General features: G+C 43.2%; 1 protein-coding gene across 1 annotated transcript in view; it reads right to left on the bottom strand.

Annotated features, from left to right (window-relative positions):
• Window positions 1-20,158, bottom strand: part of RET (ret proto-oncogene) — a 159,840-nt gene extending 139,682 nt beyond the window's left edge. The window contains exon 1 of the mRNA XM_007478484.3: window positions 19,373-20,158. Within this exon, the coding sequence (XP_007478546.3) occupies window positions 19,373-19,418 (46 nt within the window). The 5' untranslated portion in view covers window positions 19,419-20,158. The remainder of the gene's footprint in view (window positions 1-19,372) is intronic.
• Between the last annotated feature and the right edge of the window lie 2,523 nt (window positions 20,159-22,681).

The following is a 22,681-nucleotide window of genomic DNA, read 5'->3' as shown; positions in this document are numbered from 1 at the left end:
GTGCTTTGAGCTGGGGAAAGGCTTAAATGTTTTTCTATTCATTCATTCATTCATTCATTCATTCATTCATTCATTCATTCTATTCCATTGCAACTTTGTACGTCATAAAAATCAGAAAACTTTATAAAAAGCTTATAATAGGGGCTGCTAGATAGATTGCTCAGAAGATTGAGAGCCAGGCCCAAAGACATGAGATCTTGGGTTCAAATCTAGATTCAAGATATTTCTTAGCTGTTATATACCCTGGACAAGTCACTTAATTCCCACTGCCTTGCCCTTACCATTCTTCTGCCTTGCAACCTATATACAGTATTGATTCTAAAATGGAAGGTAAGAGTACCTATTAAAAAAAAGCTATGGAACCTTAAGGTTAGAGCCTATTATCTCCTGACAAGCCAGGACAGAGCTGGCCAAACAGGACTAGGAATGAGCATCTGCTCATTACAGACATTATAAATGGGGCAGCCCAAAAGAAATATAAAATCTGCAAGGATCAGGTAAATATTAAGGATCAAGAAAAGTAGGAAGGTCAAGTGCAAAGGAATTGTTTGATAGGAAAGACAGGTCACGCTGGTTCATGAGATCAAGCTGACTAGGCAAATAGCCTGAGAAAGCACAGAGAATCGATGGCTCTACGCAAACAGAAAATGCCAAGGTAAACTCCAATTCTTGTTCAGTGACTATAAGAATATTTTCCATTCCATTTATCCTGTCTGCTGAAGACAAGCAGCCCTGAGCCTCAAGTTGAGGTAGCCAGGGACGTGGAGATGAACCCTACCTACCTGGCTCAGAGACAATGAGGCTGAGATTTCCTCACAACCCCTAATCCCCAGTTTGGCAAATTCTCAAAACCACTCTGGCAGAAGAAAGAATAAAATTCTGGTTCTCAACCCTATTTTTCTCTAGTAAACTAAACCAGAGTCCTTTCTAGGGCTAAAATTCATTCTACAACTAATTAGGACTAGGTCAGCTAAATAAGCATAGTGGATAGTGTTGGGCCTAAAGTCAGGAAGACTCATCTTCCTGAGTTCAAATCCAGACTCAGACCTTTATTTGCTATGTGACCCTGGGCAAGTCACTTAACCCTGTTGGCTTCAGTTTCTTCATTGGTAAATTGAGCTACACTATACTGATGATGAAGTTTACAAAATCATAAGGACATGATCTGAAGCTGGTAGGAATTGCAGAGGCCAGGCAGTGCACTCTATTTTATAGATAAGGTAACTGAGGCTAAGTAGGGTTAAATGACTTGCTTAGGGTAACAAGGCAAGCAGGATTTTTTTGACCTCAAGTCCAGTTCTCTACCCACAGTACTATCTGACTGTCTCAAGCCCATATACCTTGAGCTTGGAATTTTCAAAGAAGCTACAAAATGATTTTAGGGATAGAGAAAGAAGAATAGAATAGACAAGTTACACACAGAAATAGACTTGCAATACTGGAGGGGAGCCTATATCAGCACACAGCTTTTATCCAGGACTAGCAATAAACAGCAGGGGCAGCAAAGTACTATAGTAAGTATTTCTGGTGCCCATCTTGGGCTTAAAGGGAACCTTAGCAAGCAATAGTGGCCACATCACAGGAAAGGGGCTGTGCCAAGCAGAGGAAGAGTTCTTGGATCAAACCAAAGACGTAGTTCAAAGCCAGGAGCTATGAGAACAAGAACTAAGGTAAAAAACAAGGCACAAAGGTTGTGGTGTAGACCAGACATAGTAGTTTACTGATAATGTGTGCTATATAGACTGGGCAGGTGAGAATCAATGAGGCTGCCTCTCTAGAAACCCAGAGTTCTTTTCCCTTTGTGTCTTTTTTTGAGGGGGGAGAGGAAGAATCCTGTATGGTAGAGTGTACATATGTAGCTTCAGAAGCCAAATCTATCACAGAGGGAAGATGAATCACCTTAAATTATTAATGGGCTTTATATGACTCTGAATTTTTGTCCAGTTAAATAAAATGTTCATTGTCTCAATAGCCTGAATGCTTGCATTGGAACTAAGGATGCTTCTCCTTTTGGTAGTTGTGGGTGGGGACAAAGCAAGCTTGATTCTGATTCTTCCAAAGGAGATGGGGTGAAAGCATGAGTCATAATGCTACTTAAAGATCCTCCTCCCCTTAACCCCCATGAACCACTGTAAGTTCAGAGCTGTATTTCTGAGCTAGGTGCCACAGGTTAATAATAGAGATGACAAAGAGACTCTACATTCAGGTTAAATGAAAAAAAGTTTGATGAAATATTATTTATCTTAGATAGAATCTATATATCTATATAATTAGAGAAAAAACTAAGATGCAGGCAATTTTATACCAATACCTGCTAATTCACCCAGTATATATATGGAAAGATACACCGTGGCAAACAAACACAGAAATATCAAAGCTCTGTAAACATACTGAAAGAGAATTCAATTCCCAACTGCCACTAAGTAGTTATGAAGCTTTGGGCAAGTTGCTAAAATTTTCTGAACCTCAATTTCCTCATATATAAAATGAGGGGGTTGAACTAGATCTGTGTTGGTGAACCTATGGGACATATGTGGGGGGAGGGGTGCTGCTTCCTTTTCCCTCTCCACATACACCTGAGAACATTTCTCACATCACCTGTCCCTCTGCCCAGCAACCCAATGGGAGTGCTTTCTCCTTCCTCTGTCTGGGATAAGGAATAGGGGGGAGGGGGAGAAAGTTCCACATGTGGCATGAGGGTTGCAGTTTGGGCACCTGGTCTCTAAAAGGTTCACCATCACTAGACTCTTTATCATCTCTAAGGACCCTTCCAACTCTCAATCAATGATCCTATAAAATCTCCAATTCTTGTTCACAAGGAACAGCATCAGCTTGCCTATCCTATCTCATACCCCAGAGTAGGATTTTACATTTGTCTTCATTAAATCTCCATATTTTTATAACCTATCAAGATTTTTTGGATCTTGACTCTTTCATGGAACATGTTCTTTACCCATCCAGTCTTACATATCTCTATTTTCTCTTTACCTTTATCTCATCTACAAATATGATGAATATGATGTCGTCTGTGCCTTTTTCCAAGTCATTAATGCTATAAAAATGTTAAACAGCATCAGGCCTAGGACTGATGGTATGACTAGAGAACTCCACTTCTCTCCAAGTTGACAAAGAACCTTTAATGGCTACTCTTTGATTCCAATCACTCAACTAGTCATGAATGCTATTAACTGTACTATTTCTTTCATCCCTCTCTGACCTGATCATAAGGATAGAATAAATGCTTTAGTCAAATCAAATGTTTTTCCAAATCCAGGTGTATATACCTACAGCATTTTTCTAACAGTGTCTCCCTCTAGCCAAAAAGGCAAATGGGTATAGTTCATCACATCTGTTCTTGCTGAAACCCTAGTGCCTCTATTTTCACTGGTTCCATTTCAAAGTGTTCCCAGGCCACCCCTTTTAATAATATATTCTAGAATTTTCTAGGAATAGAAGTTAAATATGCTACCCCTACCACTGTCCTGCTTTTTGAAATATGACCCAACATCTGCCCATCTTCATCTCCTGATCTTAAAAAATCTTTTAGTGATCACACTGACAGCAGCTAAACTATTTCAGTCATCATGTCTTTTAGTAGAGATTAGGAAAGGGGAGTTCTGGGTAATACATAGCTATGGCTAACTTACCAATTCTTCATTTACCTTGGGTTTATTTTTGTTGGCACAGTAGATAAGAGCACTGAACCTTGAATCAGGAAGACTGAGTTCAAATTCTCTCTCAGATGCATCTTAAGTATATGACTGAGCAAATCACTTAACCTTGGCCTACCTTAGTTTCCTCCTATGTAAAATGGGGATAATAACAGTTTCATCATAATCATCATCATCATCATATTAATAACCCTGAGAATTCAAAAAGCTAGTACCCCTAAAGAAGCCCCATCACAGAGCCATCCTAGGCATTTACAGGGTGGCTTGGAGTTGTGTTTTGCTGTCCCTCCATCAGGGCCAGGAAAGGAATGCTAATTCTGGCACCACAATAGGGGGGAAGTATTAACCAAAGAGTAACTTAGTGTTTCAGTGGACAGAGTGCCAGGTCTGGAGGCTGGGAGACTCCTCTTCCTGAGTTCAAATCCAGCCTCACACACTTACTAGCTATGTGACCCTGGGATAGTCACTTCAATCTTCCTCAGTTTCATCACTGGTAAAATGAGCTGGGGAAGGAAATGGTAAATTATTTGTGAAGATTAAATTTAACTCTCCCCTGATTGTGAACATTAAATTATAACTCCCGCCTATTTTTTTATTTTAATCACCAAAAGTGTAAACACCCTACTTAAAAGTTGAGTCTGGATATCTGCCCATTTTTAGATCTAATCACCAAAAGTGTAAACATCCCACTTAATCATCCAGTGGGAGGTCTGTGAACCACATGTGAGATATAATATGTGACAAATCAGAATCAACTGACTGCCTCCTGGACAGTCCTAAAGCAAGAATTCAACTGTGATTGGTAGATATAGAATTAGGGGAAGGCACAGAAAGTGATGCAAGAGAAAGTGTCTTTAAAAGAGAAATACAACTTCCTGAATGGAGTTCTACTGAGAGTTCTTCATTCTTTGGAGTGGAGACTGGACCCAAGACCCTGTTCCTAGTGAGGCTATTCTAAAATGTCTTCCTTTGAACCGACACGTGGTGAGTGAAAAGATGACTCTTAACTGCTGGATTTTCTGAAAAAAACTAACCTCAGGAGAGACTTACTTTATCCTCGCTCTGATTTTCTTATTTTATTCTTTCTACATTTTGTAAATAAATTGCAAATAAATCTCTTTGGAATAAATTAAATTCCTGGCAACCACACTCTTAAATAATCCAGTCCAATCCTTTCAAAATTAACCCCTTTTCCCCCTTACACATTCCAATGTCTTTGCCAAGAAAAGTCATATGGGATGACAATGTGTTGGATGTGACTGAACAATGATCAGCCAAATAAAACTCTAGGTCTGGGAGTGAAGCAAAAGGTGTAAAAAAAAGGCAGAAAAAGTTGTAAAAGAGTTGTAAATTGTTTTGTAAATAGACATTATAGAAAAACTAAGTTCTAGGCACCCATGCTTCTAAGGCTTTAGACAGTTGAGAAATTGGAAAGTGTAGACACTGATCAGAAGATGATGAAACGAAAAAGAACATTCTGGACATAGAAGTCTGCTCCATGGAACTGAGTCATGGTATACCCCACTGTCCACTACTTCACTAGACTGATAGTCTATACTAGGAGTTTTTAAGCTGCTCCTTATAGGCAGCATTTAAAAGAAACAAGCAAGCACATTTTCATTGTTGTCAAAATCTTATCTACAAGGAAACAGCTTGATCATCTAAAATCAATAGCATTGAGGTTGGAGGGACCTTATATATCACCTTAATCCAAGTCTAATTTTCAGCTGAAGAAACTGAGGCTCTAAGTAAATTCTTAGTACCAATTTAGGTAAGTCTTAGAGGTTCATTACTAGTGGCCAAAAGAAGATGAATTTTTCAGATCCAACAACTCATATAAAATTACGTGGGGGGTGGGGGGGCAGCTGGGTGGCTCAGTGGATTGAGAGCCAGGCCTAGAGACGGGAAGTCTTAGGTTCAAATCTGGCCTCAGACACTTCCCAGCTGTGTGACCCTGGGCAAGTCACTTGACCCCCCCCCCCCCACTGCCTAGCCCTTACCACTCTTCTGCCTTGGAGCCAATACCCAGTATTAACTCCAAGACGGAAGGTAAGGATTTAAAAAAAAAAAATCACATGGGGTGAAGATTTGCAGTGGGTAAAAGGAGGGGATGGATTCACCAAAGAAATCTTGGCTTCCTCATGTGTTGGAATGAGGTAGCCTTAAAGCATCCCTCAGGAACAAAGAAAGGGAGATACTATCATTCCCATTTTACATACATGAAAGTTGCAACCCAAGACAATTAAGCAATTTGCCTCAAATCACACAAGTTGCCAACAGTGCCAGAAACTCTAGGCTTCTGGCTCCCAGGCCTTTGCTCTAAGTCATGGCATGCCACCAATCAGGGACAAAGTTTTAACAGCTAAATATAATTTATAATTAGTTTTCTAAACACATAGCTAAAAAGCCATTAGCTACCCATTAGGTATAATGTAGCCCATTTTCTTCCTACAATCAAAAGGAAACACTGATTTACTTAGTTCAATTCCTAAAGTAATTCTGAAGAATAAAGGCCATTTAGCACAATGAGCTCAATAAACTTTCACATTTCCTTTCTGCTAGGGGGGTACACAGATCACCGCACCCCACCACTATCAGCTTTAGCTTTGGGCTTCTCTCCAACTGACCATTTGCCTTCCAGTACATCCATCCGGTAATCAGAGCCTCTTCCTGGGAAATGGTGTGAAGCCACTTAGGCTAACAACAGGGCTAAGTTGTCAATGGAACCACCCCAGGAAAGGAGAAAGATCTGAAAAGGACACAGCAGAGCCAGGTGAAAGCAACTCCATCCATACATAGTATGACTACACAGTATAACTACAGTGGTATTTCCTGGTGCTTCAGATCCCACCATTATTTGATTCTTTTATCCATGTTAAAATGCCAGTCTCCCTTCAGGAGGGGAAATGATTCTTTTAGACCTTGAGAGAATACATGACATCTAAAAGAAGACTTTTTACCTTTATAGCTCTAGAATTCACAGGAACCACAGAGATCATATAGTTCAATCCCATCATTTTTCCAGTAGGAAAAATTAAGAACCAGGAAGACCTAAGGACATGCCTGAGGTCACATGGGTAATAAGCATCCAAGACAGGATTTGAATACAGGACATTACTTTCAGAGCTGGTAACCTTTCCACTGTACCATACCAGTAAAGGGAAGAGTGAGATAAGAAGAAGAGAGAAAGGAAGGAGCTAAAGAAGCAGAGAAACTTAAAAGACAAAGTTTCCCATCTTGTCAAAGGCTGGCCAGATTCACATAGAGATCCTGGAAGAGACTGCAGTGACTGAAAAAAAATTGATGAATATTACTTATATAGTTTTTAATAGTTGGTCAAACCCTTTCACATCTCACTGGATGCTGACCACAGTCCTGCGAGGTGACAAGCAACTTCAACTATCTTCAAGCAACAGATTAGGAAACTGAGACCTACAGAAGTTAAGTGACTTACCCAGAGTCATAAGTGGCTACAGTGGATGATAGAAAAATCTAGACTGTCTGACACTGAGCCTGCAGGACTTTTCTAACTGATTCTCACAATTCACATAACAGAGAATTGGATGCTAAAGTTCCTTGGATGAGAACCTCCCCTTCATCTGCAAATTTTTTTGGCATAAGTAGAAATTGTTTATCCAGTTATGTGGCTTAATCTTTTTTTGTTTTTAATTTTTTATTTAATGAATTAATTTAGAATATTTTTCCATGGTTATATGACTCATGTTCTTTTCTTCCCAAACTCCCTGCCCCCTCACTGAGGCGACAAGCAATTCCACTGGGTTTTACATGTATCACTGTTCAAAACCTATTTCCCTATTATTATTATTTGCAATAGAGTGATCATTTAAAGTATATGACTTAATCTTAAAAGCCAAGCAGGCAAGGAGGATAATTTGTAGTGGGGGTGATGTTCAATAATTTTTCAGTTGTGTCTGATTCTTGGAGACCCCACGGTGGTTTTCTTGGTAAAGATACTGTAGAGCAGTTTCCCATTTCCTTCTTCAGCTTGTTTTAAAGATGAGGAAACTGAGGCAAACAGGATTGAATGCCTTGCCCAGGGTCACACAGCTAGTAAGTGTCTGACACTATAGTTAAACTCAGGAAGGGGACTCCTGACTCCAGGTTTGGTGCTCTATCCACTTTGCCACCTAGCTGCACTAAGCTTTAAATTTACAAAGGTAAGTAAACATGAGAACCTTCATTTGGTTCCATCTGCCAAAACCATTGGGCACATTCACTTTTCTTTGTTTCTGTTTTGAGGCTGAGAGAGGCCAAGTATGTCTGACTCATAGACTCTCACCTGGGGCAAAGCATAGGGATTGCCAGGCCAAATACTTTACTTGACAGGAGAGCAAAGGGAGGAAAGGATGAGAGATGCAGTGATCTGCTCATGATCAGCAGGAGAGTAATGAGTAGATTTTGGACCTCCACTCTGCTAAAAGCACAAAGTTATTCATTTTGTGCCCCTTCCTTCCCTGGGGCCAGTGATATGATGCTCCCACTGCCCACAGGCTTTGGCTAAGGCAGAAGGAACCAAGATACCAAAAAAAGAAACAAACACATTTCTTCTCCACTTTTGAGATAATGGCAAAAAGAGAGCTAGTCAGTAATCTGTGAGTTCATCACAGGGTAAGAGAGATGTTAAAATCACGATGAGAGCTAGAGGCTTGTGTCTTTTTTCCTCCTGAAAAAAAAAAAAGAGCCAATAAAGAAAATCCAGGGATAGGGAACTTAAGAAGTGCTAAATATCTGTCTTTCTCTCACCTGGTCCTTGGCCTGCCTCTCCGGACTAAAGGCCATCAGGCAACTGAGTTGGGAAAGTTTTGTCTGCAGTAAGATCTTCCCTTCCTTGCTCCCCCTATTCATCCTTAAATCTTTAGGAAGTGAGCATCTTTCTGGCAGAAGGTTACTGAGACCAAAGATCCACGATGTTCTTCTGTTTCTAAGTGATCCCAAAGCCCATGTTCTAGATTGCCAGGAGCTGCCCAGCTGTTTTGCATAGACATCTCCTCCCTTCATCTATTGTATTTTTCCCCTCATATTACACAAGAGACCTTAAATGGTGATGCATGAGAGTTCTCCAAAGCAGCTACTATAGTAGAGTGCACACCCTGGGAGTGAGACAACTAGGTGCTCTCAGCTGGCCAAGTTCCCTCAGGATAAAGACCTCCCAGCAGAAAGTACCCATAAGCCCCACAGCACATGGTAGTGATAATTATCTCAATTATTTTCCCATTGTTTTAAGACAAAGGTTGGTTACCAAAGAGTAAATTCAAGCAGATTTTTAATTGTAATGGAATGCTGTTGTTGTCTCTTGGCTGTGACTTTGTAAAAACAGCCCAAGTGAGGATGGTAACAATCGCTTCTGCTGGCACTGTATGGAGAGATGACCCAACATTCACCCTGCTACCATGATGAGGGAGAAGGGGATGACATGCGTTGCTTATCTCCCATCACTACCCTGGCCTGTGCAGGTATATAAACCATTGGTGAGAGCCCCAGCCTTCCTCTGCCTGTTTCCTTCTTCTCATCTTTTCTTCTCTTTATATTACCCATATTACCTCAACTCAGTATCCAATGTCTTCGCACACTTCTAGAAAGTGACCTACAAATCACTTTGTCCCCAGTTTGATACTTCAAATCTGTACATATACTTTTCTCTGTCTCAAAAAGGAGGGAAGGGTGAAAAGAAGGGAGAGAATTCAAGGACTCCAATTTAAAAAAAATGTTTTAAATTGTTTTTACATGTAATTGTGGAAAAAAATAAAATATAATCAAGTTTAAAAATATGTCCAGTCACTTCCCTGAATTTCTTCTTCTGAAAATGGAGTTGGCTTAGAGGACACTTGATTTTGAGGTTTTATAACAACAGTTTCTATGGCATATTGTTGTTCAGGTTGTTTTTTTTTTAGTTGGGTCTGAATCTTTGTGACCCAATTTAGGGTTTCCTTGATAAAGATACTGAGTGGTTTGCCATTTCCTTCTCCACTTCATTTTATAGATGAGGAAACTGAGGCAAACTGAGTTAAGTGACTTGCCCAGGGTCACATAGTAAATATCCAAGGCTAGATTTGGATTGATGAAGATGAGTCTCTCAGCAAGTGCTTTCTATCTATTATCCTACTTGATTCTTTCTCTTAATATCTTATACCTTCCAGGGAAGGTTCTGTTTTTTTTTTTTAAAGAGAAGCCATGACTCACTAAAGATCAAACTTCCTGAACTATATGTATGTAATAGAGTGCTTTTAGGGCATAGGTTCCCCAAAGTCACTTAAGCAACACCACTACAATGTTGCTCTGAAGCCACTTCACCCACCTACCCAAAGGCCAAGGCCAGCCCTGAGCTGGGGAGTCACAGTTCTCTCATTCTTGAGCTTAGGAAAAGGTTGCATCTGGAAGGTCTACTTAGGGAGGGACCAGAAGGACCAGAGGTCAATCACATGGAGGCAGAAGATGGTTCCCTGAACCACCTGCCGCCAAGCAAAGAGGTCCAAAGCAGGAGGCAAGGTCTGATCTAAAATTCAGTTTGTACCCCTACTGGAAGAGCAGACAGAGTACAAGGAACCAGTAAGAACTCTGGTGTCAGATCAGATTTGCTGCCATTTCCAATAGCAACAAATAAGGAAATCCTTTAGTAATTTGCTACATTCAACACCTTGGGGAGGCCCATGGGTTTCCAAGGTGACAGTGGTCCCTACCTTCCAGTTTTCCCAGATACTTCATATGGTGCCACTAGCATTTGCTGCAGTAAAAAAAGGCTCTCTTAGTGGGCAGGGGAACCAGGAATACCTACAACTAGGTGACTGTCTACTCTGCCTATGTATAAGACCCCAGATAGAGTGTGGGTCTGGAATCAGGAATTTTGTTTCTTAAAAACTTATTATATCTGCAACAAAACTGCCAAAGGCAAGAGCCCTATATTGGAAATACTGGGTATATATTGGCATTAGGGGTGGGCGAGTGGCCCAGAATCAGGAAAGAATGAGAATAGAGGATACTTTCTAGGTCTTCTTAAAAATGGGGCTGTTTTAATCATGCCTAGAGACTGGAGGTCCTGGGTTCAAATGTGGCCTCAGTACTTCCTATCTGTGTGACCCCTAGGCAAGTCACATAATCCCCATTATTTTGCCCTCACCACTCTTCTGACTTAGAACCAATACACAGTATTGATTCTAAGATAGAAGGTAAAGGTTTGTTTTTTTTTTTAAAGTGGCTATTTAAAAATATTAGGACAGTTATGGCTAAAGTAACCAATCACAACCTTACCAGTAGCTCTCCCCCCACTCCAACCCTTCCCACAATCACCACTGTTCTTTTGGCCATTGTGATCCCCATGAAATCTTTGTACCAAGTGACAGTCCTAAAAGGGAGTCAGACAGAAAGCTGGAGCTGCCTGCTGCCCATCAAACAGTTCTGCCTGCCTCTCTCATCACCACACAAGCTTTGACAGAGAGCACCAGGCCCTTGTGTGTGACGCAGAGAGATTCCCAGAAAAAAATTAAATCAGCCAGCAACAGGCAGGCCAACCAGCGGCTATAACTTAAGTCAGTCTCCCATCTAGCAGTTTCGCTTTCCCGGTAGTGGGCTCATTAAAGATACAGAAGACACCCCATTGCATCTGTAAGTGCCACATTACCAGAAATGCAAAATGTGTCTGCAGCAGCTTGGCAGCTCGATAGCACTGCTATAGGGGACTTCTCCAGGGAAGAAATTAGGGTGGCCAGGGGCCCTGGAAACCCTTCTCCCAGCACAGACAGGTTCACTTGAAAGGAAGCCTGATAGAGATCAACATTGTCATCTTGAAGCATCTCTCTTTCCCAGGAAGAAATAACTATATGGGATTATGCTTGATATAGGACAACCAGAGGGCACTGCAGGGGATAGAGTGTGGGTCTGGAATCAGGAAGTCTCAGCTTCTTCAGTTCAAATCTGGCCTCAGATACTTACTAGCTGTGACCCTAGGCAAGTCACTTAATCCTCCCTCATCTGTCAAATGAGCTATAGAAGAATATGGCAAACCATTCCAATATTTTTGGCAAGAAAATGCCAAAAGGGGTCAGAGAGAGTCAGACATGACTAAAAGGAAAACCACATAATTCCTGACACATATGTATAGATGTATTTTGTATATACGTATATATACACATATATATATAGTATATAGAACACATATGGCTATAAGATACAACTGAAGTCATACAGTTTTAGAACTAGAGTTAAAAGGGTCCTCCCTCCAGGGTGATCTAGTAAAACTTCTAAGTAATGAAACTGAGGCTCTGGGTTGTTCAGTGATTTGTCCTTCCACAGGTAGTAAGTAGGCATCCCAGGGATCCCAAACCAGTGTTATTTTCTCTCATTCATATCTATACCAATGCCCTTTGTGGCATTCTCCAAGGCTCTGCCAATAAGACACAAACTTGGGCAGATTCTACAAAGCTAAGAAGGTACCAAGTATAGAACTTGGATGCCTGTTGACTGAGGACCAATCCAAATAAAGCAGGAGAAACTTATTACTAGATTTGTATCTGGTTAATCAATTTTTTTGGATGAGACACCTCTCCAAAACCATCTATGTCACAGGGAGCTGCAACCTGTCTTTGGTGACAGGAATGCCCACAAACTGACAAATCAATGGATTATAGTTGAAGAAGTAGAAGAGACTTCCAAAGGCCAACTAGTTTAATTCTTCCATTTTACAGATGAGTAAACTGAGGCTCTGGAAAGTTCCCTGAATACTGGCCTCTATTTGTGATGTACTTTAATTAAGGCTATTCTCTAAATATAAAATGGGGAAAGAATCTCTTATGCTACCTAGTTAACCGAAGGTTGTGAGAAAAGTGTTTTGTGAACCTTAGAATACTTTGTAAATATGAAGTTAAAACTGCTCCAAAGCTTGAGATTATGAACCTAGGAATCACAGTGTACTTAAACAAAACAGATACATTTGGAAGAGAATTGGTTTTAAGAGAGAGAGAGAGAAAGGGCTACAATTTGAACAGACTGAGTTTGAGTTGCTAATGGGGGCATCCAGGTCTAGAGAGTCAGCTGGTCCTTAGTGAAGAAGGCCTAGAGTCAGGGAAGGGATTCAGAGAAGATGTATATAGGATTGGGAGTCATCTGTGAAAAGGGTTTTGAATCCATGGGGTCTAGTAAAATCAATAAGTGAGTGGGGAGACAGCAGAGCAGGGTACCCAAGATGGCACCTTGGAAAATACTAGATTCCATGGCAGAAGGAATTCCTCATTATACAAGGTTCTCTGGGGTGGGCAAACTTTGTCCTTCAAGTCACCCTGCCTTTTCCAAATGAAATGTTATCCCAGGAAACCACTTTGTTGAAGGGAAAGTAGAAGTTAATTGAATTTGACTCTTGGTCTTTTGTACTCCTAATCCAAAATACAGTGGGAAGCTCACCAAAAAGTCTCCATTAGATCAAAGTGCCCATTTTATCTGTGATATCAGTGTGCTTCCAAATATATAACATGTAAGAAGTAGAAGGAACCCTGGAGACCAATAAGGCTAACCCCCTCATTTTACTCACTTTCTAACACTCACATATCCAAGTATACAAACTGCAATAGAAAGTTTTAAGATAGCAATTTATTTATTTGGTTGGTTGTTTATTTATTTGAGAAAGGATTTCTTTAGGTCCTGGCTTCTCCCTTTGTATTTAACTATATATTTATAGATTAGCAACAACCTTTAAAAAAGGGTTTTTTAAAAACACTTCAAGTAGAAACGATAAAAAAAACCTAAGATCTCTATGCTAGAAAGCATTTTATAGATTTAAATAAATAGCTTTATTTAGACTTTAATAGCCTAAGACTATAGAAAGACTTTTGGCATACCCTGTACTATATTTTGAAAAAGTGAATTTAGGCTTATATCCTTTTACCTACAATTTTCTCATAAATATGCTATTGTGTCTTTGTTAACCCCACTAGGGGCTTTCTTGGCAAATACACTGGAGTGGTTTGCCACTTCCTTCTCCAGCTCATTTCACAAATGAGGAAACCAAGGCAAATAGGGTTAAGTGACTTGCTCAGGTAATAAGTGTCTGGGGTCAAATTTGAACTCAGGAAGTTGTTTCCTTGACTCCAGGCCTGGCACTCTACCCACTATACAGCCTAGCCGCCTCCATAAACATGCCTATTATCTAAATAGATCTTCAGCAGTCCTGTGCCCCATGGGGGCTTAAACTAATTGAGAGGGATAGGGAACATGAGCCCAGGGACTAAACCTTCTCTCTCCTTCTCTGGGGAGGTCCCAGCGAAAGGCCCTTAGCCAGAAACATGCAAATGATGACCCACCAAGAAGCAACCAGGAAGCCTCTGGAGACTGTGTGAAGAGGACTGATAGGTTAACACAGCTTGGGCCTGTTGTTGCCTTGGGCAAGAGATGTTGTCCCTGGATTAAAAATATATTGGAAAGTCCCTTGCTGGGTTATTGGGAGACACATCCAATGATCTATGCCAGCTTTGAGATGGAATTATATTCAAGTGGAACCAGATACTCTAGGGACAGAATCCAAAATGGAAAAACAAAGCCTTCCTGGGAGATTGGGGGGGGGGGAGTGTTGGAGGGGGAAGGAAATACCGAGAGGGAAGGGAAGGGAAGGGAAGGGAAGGGAAGGGAAGGGAAGGGAAGGGAAGGGAAGGGAAGGGAAGGGAAGGGAGAGGGAGAGGGAGAGGGAGAGGGAGAGGGAGAGGGAGAGGGAGAGGGAGAGGGAGAGGGAAGGGAGAGGGAAGGGAGAGGGAAGGGAGAGGGAAGGGAAGGGAAGGGAAGGGAGAGGGAGAGGGAGAGGGAGAGGGAGAGGGAGAGGGAGAGGGAGAGGGAAGGGAAGGGAAGGGAGAGGGAAGGGAGAGGGAAGGGAGAGGGAAGGGAGAGGGAGAGGGAGAGGGAGAGGGAGAGGGAGAGGGAGAGGGAGAGGGAGAGGGAGAGGGAGAGGGAAGGGAAGGGAAGGGAAGGGAAGGGAAGGGAAGGGAAGGGAAGGGAAGGGAAGGGAAGGGAAGGGAAGGGAAGGGAAGGGAAGGGAAGGGAAGGGAAGGGAAGGGAAGGGAAGGGAAGGGAAGGGAAGGGAAGGGAAGGGAGAGGGAAGAGACAAATACAGAGAATGAGAAAACAAGTACAAAGTACCTGGCTTTAGGCATCTGTTAAAACACATCTCCTGACTCTAAAATTATTTACAAGCCTTGACCCTAAAACACCCTGGGGTGGTAGATCCCCCAACAAGTTTAATCCTCAGAGGACCCAAAGGGTCAGCCAAGTCTTTTATCCACTGGAGGATTTATATGTAACTCTCCCCCCTCCCCCATAACAGTTCCTCTTCTCTACCCTGGCCCCAGAAACACACCATCATCGCCAAGAAGATACTTTGTTCTCATATCACCCCTGGTTGTTGAGAAGTTCCAAGTGCTTCCTTCCTTTGGTTTATAGGGGGCTGTAGATTTCATTTATGATCATACTGGAGGCAGTTCAGCATAGTGGAGAAAATGCTGCATTTGGAGTCATATTTAGAGGTTTAAGCCTGGGCTCTGATACTTGTTACTTGAATGATGCTGGGCAAGTCACTCTTCCATTCTGAACCTCAATTCCTTCATCTGTAAAGTGAGGGGGTTGAATGAGATGACCTCTAAGGTCCCTTTCATCTTTAAAGCTATGATCCTGGGTCTAGCAAAGATGGGAAAAGAGCCACCCACTTAACTTTTCCACCCACGATCAATATTTTAGGAACTTTTAGTCCAGAACCCAAGGTTCTTAAAAGTGAGCAGATACATAGAGTCTGTGTGGTAAAGACCCATTCTCTGTGGCTTAACCTCAAAATCTAAAGTTTCAGAGCCTCTTTTATTCATCCCTCAGGGACATTCATTCCTCAAAGAGACTCTAATTAGCCTCAATTCCCAAAGGACTCTTTAAACTGACCAATTCCCAAGTTCCCAGGATGTGGGGGTGCTTTCCTTCTAACCCCCTCCCCACTTCAATATCATAGGGTGAAGAGCTAGAAAATCCATCCTTCTCAAATTGGGATGGTTGGGGGAGGGGGAGTAATCTCTTTTCTCCATCTCCTCAGCCCTATACCTCCCAGACTACCTCCTATATCCTATCATAATGTAAACAAAAGAAATTAATGTCTCTCTGGAAAACCCTGATTCCCTAAGGGGAAAAGGCTCACATATACATTGCCAAGGAAAATAGGACAGCCCCTGCCCCCCCCATTCAGTTTTGCAGCAAAATTCATTTTGGTCTGATCTTTCTAACCTGACTTGGAGACTGAGGGAATCTTTCTTGAGCTAGCAAAGATGTGAGGGTAAAGGAGAGAAGCAAATAAATTTGTTTGTATTCCAACCTGGGTAGGGGTGAATGGGGTTTTGTAAAGAGAGAGAGAGAGAGAGAGAGAGAGAGAGAGAGAGAGAGAGAGAGAGAGAGAGAGAGAGAGAGAGAGAGAGAGAGAGAGAGAGAGAAGAAAGAAGAGAGACAGAGAGAAGAGAGAGAGACAGAGAAACAGAGAGACAGAGACAGAAAGACAGAGACAGAGAGACCAACCAGATGAAAAGTCAATGAATAGATGATTTCTTGGGAGAGTGCACTTTTAGGAAGAAGATGACAGCTAAGCAGCCTGAAGGCAGCAAGGGTTTGCTTTCAAGGAGGACCCAACAGGTCCAGTGCCAAGGAACTCCCCAAACCCCAAACACCTGTGACACACCTAGAGGGCCAGGGAGGAAGCCCCACTGGGAGGAAAACAAGCACTCCTCCAAGAACACTTTCTCCTGCTGCTTCTGCTGGAACTGCAGTGATTAGATATACAACCTCTGTGAATACAAAGTTGCCCACCCAGGGTCACAAGAGAGCTATCTTTAAAAACATCGTTTACTCCTTTGCTAATTCTCAACCTCTCATTCCTCCGTTCGACAATCAAAGGCCAAACCCTGGCAAGCATGATACCTGTTTTCTTTAGCCTATGGGTTAGATTCTGACCATAAGCCCCAAGACATCCTGCAAAATTTCCCCAGCCTTTCGAAGGTTTTTTTTTTTTGCCTTCCTTAGTCCTGTGGGAAGGTTTCAATGAGAAATATTTAGGGGAAATCTATGGGGAGGGGGAAAAGGATGTAATCCAAGTGTCTCTTCTTGTTCACCTAGTGAGGGTGGGGGTGGGGTAGAGCAGTTAAAAGGAAAAGTAGGGATTACAGATGAATAAAGTTTCTCAGCTCTGGAGAGAGAGCTGAATTTTTTTAACATACATTTTAGAGTGAAGACAGGCTGTCATTGGAAAAAGGCTATGAAGAAAATCTTACAATACGTATTTCTTTTCCCTTCTTACTCCCACTTGGCAAACAGAAATCTTGCCTATCATCAGCCCTAAAAGCAATTTCTCTTCCTAAGAACAGAACTCCACCCGCTGTGGGGGATCCATCTTTGACCTCCCCCCCACCCAGCTCTCAGTTACAGCTGGACTATTTGTGAATATTAAGAAGCTGTCTGAATCAACATGAAGGGTATCTTTCTCTAGAACTAGGACTGTAAAAAAAAGATGGCAGAAGTCTCACTCCCTCATCAATAAGAACACTGGGATGTTTAGGGCCTAGAAAGATGTAAAGGCAACCAAAAGGTTTTTGAAAGGAAAGGGCTGAGGGGAGGGGGGAGTATTTAAAGGGCCTTTGCAAAAGAATTTCTTTTTACTGTCTTGACTTCAGGCCCAAGTGTTCCAAGCAGAATCCTATTGCCTTCTGTCTGAGCCACAATGGAGGTAAATTCTTCTTAGTAAAGGAGTTATCAGATGCGAAAATGAATGGCCAAAGAGATTATTTAGGTAGGGTTTTCTGGATGAAAACATCTCAAGGTCATTGGCCCCAAGTTCAATGATTTTACAACTGGTAAACTAAGGCAAGTAGATATCTACCTGAGGGTCAAGTTTAGTACTGTCTAGAAACAGCATAGCATAATTAACATGTAAGGAAGAATCTTTTAATGACAAATTCTCCCGGGTCCTCCGGAATCTTAGCAGTAGGCATTGAAATCACTTTTTGGATTTCTATTGCTTAATGTTCCCAACCTCCTCAACCCTGCTGAGATGAATCCTTTCTCTTCAGGTAAAGCCTTAACAATAAGGAGCAAGTGTTGTTCCTGGTGGATTAGAATTAGGTGATGATGTTTCAGCTGAAGTGTAATATCCTTTCCCTGGCATGAGAAGTTGAAGCTAAACCTAAATGCCTACAAGTTGGCTCAATACAGTTTTCTGGAAATTATCCAGAGAGGTTTGCTCTCAGGTGCTTTTAATCACTTTTTCTTTTAAAACTGCTAGTGAAAACCAACTTAAAACGAACTCACCAGTCCCATCTCACCCCCTCAGGTTTGCCTCCAAAATAAACGTCTTTCTGAAGGAAGTTTACTGACCCAGAAAAAGTAAGAGAACTGAAGAGAAGGAAAAAACAAGATTCTAAAGAGTAAATCTGATTCATAAAAACACCAACATTTTTGAAAGGTCAAGTATCTTCACTCGTATTTAACTTTACCTGGGCCAGATACAGAATATACTTTCAAATTAACTCAGGGAGAAACCCCCTGGCAGGGTGGGAAGGGAAGAAAATTCAGTTATGACAAAAGGTATGTGTAGGCAATACAGTTAGTTATCCGGAAATTTACAACATGTTTTCTAATGGCAACCAAAGAAAAGAATACAATTTTCAAACAAGCATCTGACATTTATTTGATAGAGCTGTAAAAGTAGGACAGGATTTCCTTAACATGTGCATTAAAAGCTGGCATCTTGCATTTTCTCTTCTCTGCTTCTCCTCTCTCCTCCTCCCACCCCCAACTCCCATTCAGCAGGTCCTCTCAGCTTTAGGTGCTAAGGTGCTTCGAAAGAAAAATAAAAGTCCAAGGGTCGCCTATCAAATAGGAAATAGATAATTGACTAATCCCTTCCAGCAACCAAGCTGTGATAACTGTAATCATCTATTAAATATTACAAGCTGGGACAGAGAATGAGAAAGCCTAAACACCTCATTTGTGTCATACGCCGCCGCCCCTCGCCCTCCATCCCCCCCCCAACTTTTTGATCAACAACCGCAATGTTTTTGTTTTTCAGAAAAGGATCCCACCAACACACACACACACACACACACACACACACACACACAAAAGATTCCCCAATCTCCGAGGTCTCCAGAGGGGGCCGACAAAAGTTACTGGGGGGAGGAAAGAGGAGGGAAAAAAAAACAAAAACCAAAAAACTCAGCACCACAATTCTGATTTATTCACGTGAACATCAGAAACACGTTAGCAAAACATGTCCATATGGAGATAAGAGAAACACAATGATTTTCTGTTTGCATTGGAAGCTCAACAGCTGTGGAAAACCTCGTCAATGTTACAAGCCAATAACTTTTCATCCTTCAGTCTTTTTCATTTATTAGCCCAAACTCAATTTACTTTGCTGATATTAGAAGCACGGCGAGGGGGGGGGGGAGAAAAATCATCTTTCACAACCTTAAAATAGAAACACACTTTAATATCCATCTGCTCCACTCCATAAATTTACGGGCAAGCGAATCCACATCTGTTCTAACTTAGTTTCGAGCTGAAACAGTGGAGCGAAATATCGGCATTATTAGCATCTTGTTTATGTTTTCCTTCTCATCCTCCCCACACACACATCCATCCCACATCTGGGGTCTGATGAACCAGACAAAACTTCCTGGACTCACCTTCACAAAGGAGGAGAAGCCCCACAAGCCCCCCGGAGTAAGCCATCCTTTTCCCCCGCTAGTATATCCGAGAGCGGAGCGAACTAGCCAGCAAGCGAGAGCCAGGCAGTGGGGCACGCGTGCGTCCCGCGGGCACAGGCGGGAGAGTCTCTGGCTGGCCGAGGCTCGGGGCGTCCGCCCTCCGAGAGGCACCGCGGGCCGCCTGCGGGTCTTGGGGCTGGCTGGCTAGGCTGGCTGTTGCAGCAGCTGCGGCTGTTGCTGCTGCTGCAGGGTCTGTCTGGGCAGCCTCAGCCTGGCTGCCCCATAGTCTGGGGAGAGAGCGGATCTGCTGGGAGGTGCGCTCTCTCTTCTGGTCTCAGGGAACTGTGGCGATACGGCCAGGAGGAGGAGAGAGGGAGAGAGCGAGCGCTAGAGGGAGGGGAGAGAGAATGAGGGAGGGAGGGGCGGGGAGGGGGAGCAGGGATGCAGGCGGACACACACACACACACACACACACACACACACACACACGGATACACACACACATACACAGCGGAGGGAAGAGAAGGGTGTGAACCTGCAGCTTGGAAGCTCTCGGCAGCGCTACCTCTGGCCCCTGCCCGGGGTGTGCCACTCTAGGTCTTTTTCTCCTGATGGAGAGGGCTCACCCTGTTCCCCCACCCCCCACTCCGTTTTCTCCAAAGGCTTGCTCCCACGGGGTCGTGGTCGGGGATCGGGGGAGTCCCCTCCCGCCCAGGTCTGCGCTCAGCTTGGCGCTGGCTGCGCAACTTTCCAGAAGCGAAGAGAGGAGTGGGAGATGGCGAGCATAGGAAGAGATGCTGCCTTCTTCAAAGGTTGCACTGCCCACCTCTCCGGGGAAGCACTCGGGGAAGGGGCTCCCTAGGGGGTTGGGCACAGAGTACTGGGTGGGGCGTGGGCTCTAGAGGAGTCTGCAGAGGAGCAGTCCTAGAACGGGGTGGGGCGCGGGCAGCTCAGCTTGGCTAGCGAGTTTCCCTTAGAAAGGGAGGGGTCCGGGGGTGAGGAGAGGGGTGCTGAGGCAGGGAGCGCAGATCCTAGGACCAGAGGACCAGCTGGTGTAAGGAGACAGACGCAAGAAGGGCAGAACCTCCAGGCTCATCCCCGGCTGGGCGCGGCGCGTTGCGGTGCGGTCACTATGGGTGGAGGATTGGGATATCCTGGAAATGGAAATGTGAAGCTGAAAGAGAAGGTTGGAGATGGAGCTTTTGGCTCCTGGGTCGGAGAAGAACCGGACAAAGGGATGGAGAGCATTGATTGCCTAAAGCATTGATTGAGCTGAGAGGTTAAGGAGTGAGGGAAGAAGCAGATGCCCCAAAGTGAAATGGAAAAAGCACGGTATTCAGATTATGCCATTTTCCCAGCTGTATAACCTTGACCAAGTTATTCGCCAATCTGGGCCTTAGTATCTTCATCTGGAATATGAAGGAATTGGATTAGATGAAGTCAATGGCTCTTTCAGTAACAAATCCTACTATTCTAGGTGGGATGGGTCCCAGAGTGACCGCTTAAAGGGAAGAGGATAGATGCTCACAGAATAAAGAGACTTCAAGGGGGCTGCAGAGGCAAATGAGGGAGGATTATGTTGAGTGGCAAATCTCCATCAATATGATTTTACCAGACCCCTACATGGCAACTATCCTCTGACTCCTTCATACAAAATATTTAAAATATCTAAGATTTCAGCAATACAGACACTTCTTGCCTTTCAGCCTTTAGTAAAGAGTTTTCTGTGACCCCCCACCAAATTCAGTACCTTGTGATTGGCAGAATTCTACTGATGGGCTCATCAGAACCTAAATAGTCACACTGAAGGGTTATAGTCTTATTAAACTCTGACTCTGTTCTCAAAGCTTCCTCAAGCTTGGTAGAATCTTCCAGAGCTTACTCTTCTCTAACAATCCTTTGGACACTCAGGGTCTATTTCCTGTTAGGCAGGAGAGGACCCTCAGAAAGATGAATTTACTTTAGCACTGAACATAACCAAAAAAGTAGAGAATGAGAGCTAGGCCCAGTTTCAATCCTTGGGGTGTGGCAGTGAGTGCTTCTAAGTGTCTCTTGCTTGGCAATGAAAAGACAGTATCATAGTTTCTAAAATTAAGGGAACAGGAGGTTGTCTAGGAAGACAATCCAATCCCAGAGGCTTTTTATTTTTCTTTTCCCAAAGTTCTAGGAACTCCCTTTTAAAATTATCATGGCTGATCCAGAAAGTTCAGCTGTATGCTAAGGGCTTCTTTCTAACCAGGCAGGTTCCAGAAAGCCAGGCTCAGTCCCATGGATCAAATCAAAGGAGGAAAGGGCCTTTGTTCTTCAGAGTGACAGGAAGACTGAAGACTGTGGCTATGGGTGGAGGGAAATGGAGAGACTAGGGGTGTTCCATGTAACTCCCTTTCTCTTGCCTTCAGGAAGGATTCTACTGGCCTAACCCCTCCCTTGCTGAGATGTAGTCAGGACTAAATAAGCAATTGCAAATCACTCTGCAGATATGAAGTCAAAGTGAAATCAGCCTGCACTGTGAAAGGAGCCAGCCAGCAGTAAGGATGAGAAAATGCTCCAAGGCTTTGGCACATACACAAGTTGGATCTGACCCAACACATTCTACCCAAGGATGGTGAAGTACTTCATCCATAAAGTTCATAAGGAAGGGCAGAGGCCAGCTCTCATAGCAGCTATATGGCCTCTGGGCAAGACAGTCTTAGGAGTAGTAAGAGAACCTACCCAGTTTAAAGATTTCCAGGAGTTCTGAGAACAGGAACTACTGGCTCCTCTACCATTGTCTAGTGGTCCACTGGTCTAGGATATTATTTCCTCCCTTACTTCCCTGCAAAGGAGAGGTAGCCAGACCACTTTATTGAACCATCTCCCCATTTTAAATTCCTATCCACTAATCTCTGCCCTGGAGTTAGCCCAGATGCAGGGAACATGAATAAAAACCAGCCACAAAACAAGCCAGACTTGGTGGGAACCAGTAGACCACTCACCCCCACACTCCCCATGATACTTTCTGAAACTTCCTGACAGATTCATTCCCTGCCAGGACAGGATCTCACACTTCTCTGTGGGAGGAAAGAAGGAGAATAATGCAGGCCAGAGGGAAGGGAGCGAAAGCCTTCTCCTTTAATCCTTTAAAACTTGAAGTCCTCTGTCCCCTCCCCTCCTCCCCAACTCCTAAGCCCATCCTGACTTATTCAGCCCCTTCCAGTCTGAACCATTATCTTCTAGGGAAATCTCTTCGGTTTGCTTCTCTCACAGATATACCTGGCTGGTGCCTGTCTGAGAGACTCATCTGGGGGC

The sequence above is a fragment of the Monodelphis domestica genome, chromosome 1 (assembly GCF_027887165.1).
Source record: "Monodelphis domestica isolate mMonDom1 chromosome 1, mMonDom1.pri, whole genome shotgun sequence".
Lineage (NCBI taxonomy): Eukaryota > Metazoa > Chordata > Mammalia > Didelphimorphia > Didelphidae > Monodelphis > Monodelphis domestica.
The sequence above is the reverse complement of the archived record's forward strand: the minus strand, read 5'-3'. Positions and strand labels throughout refer to the sequence as shown.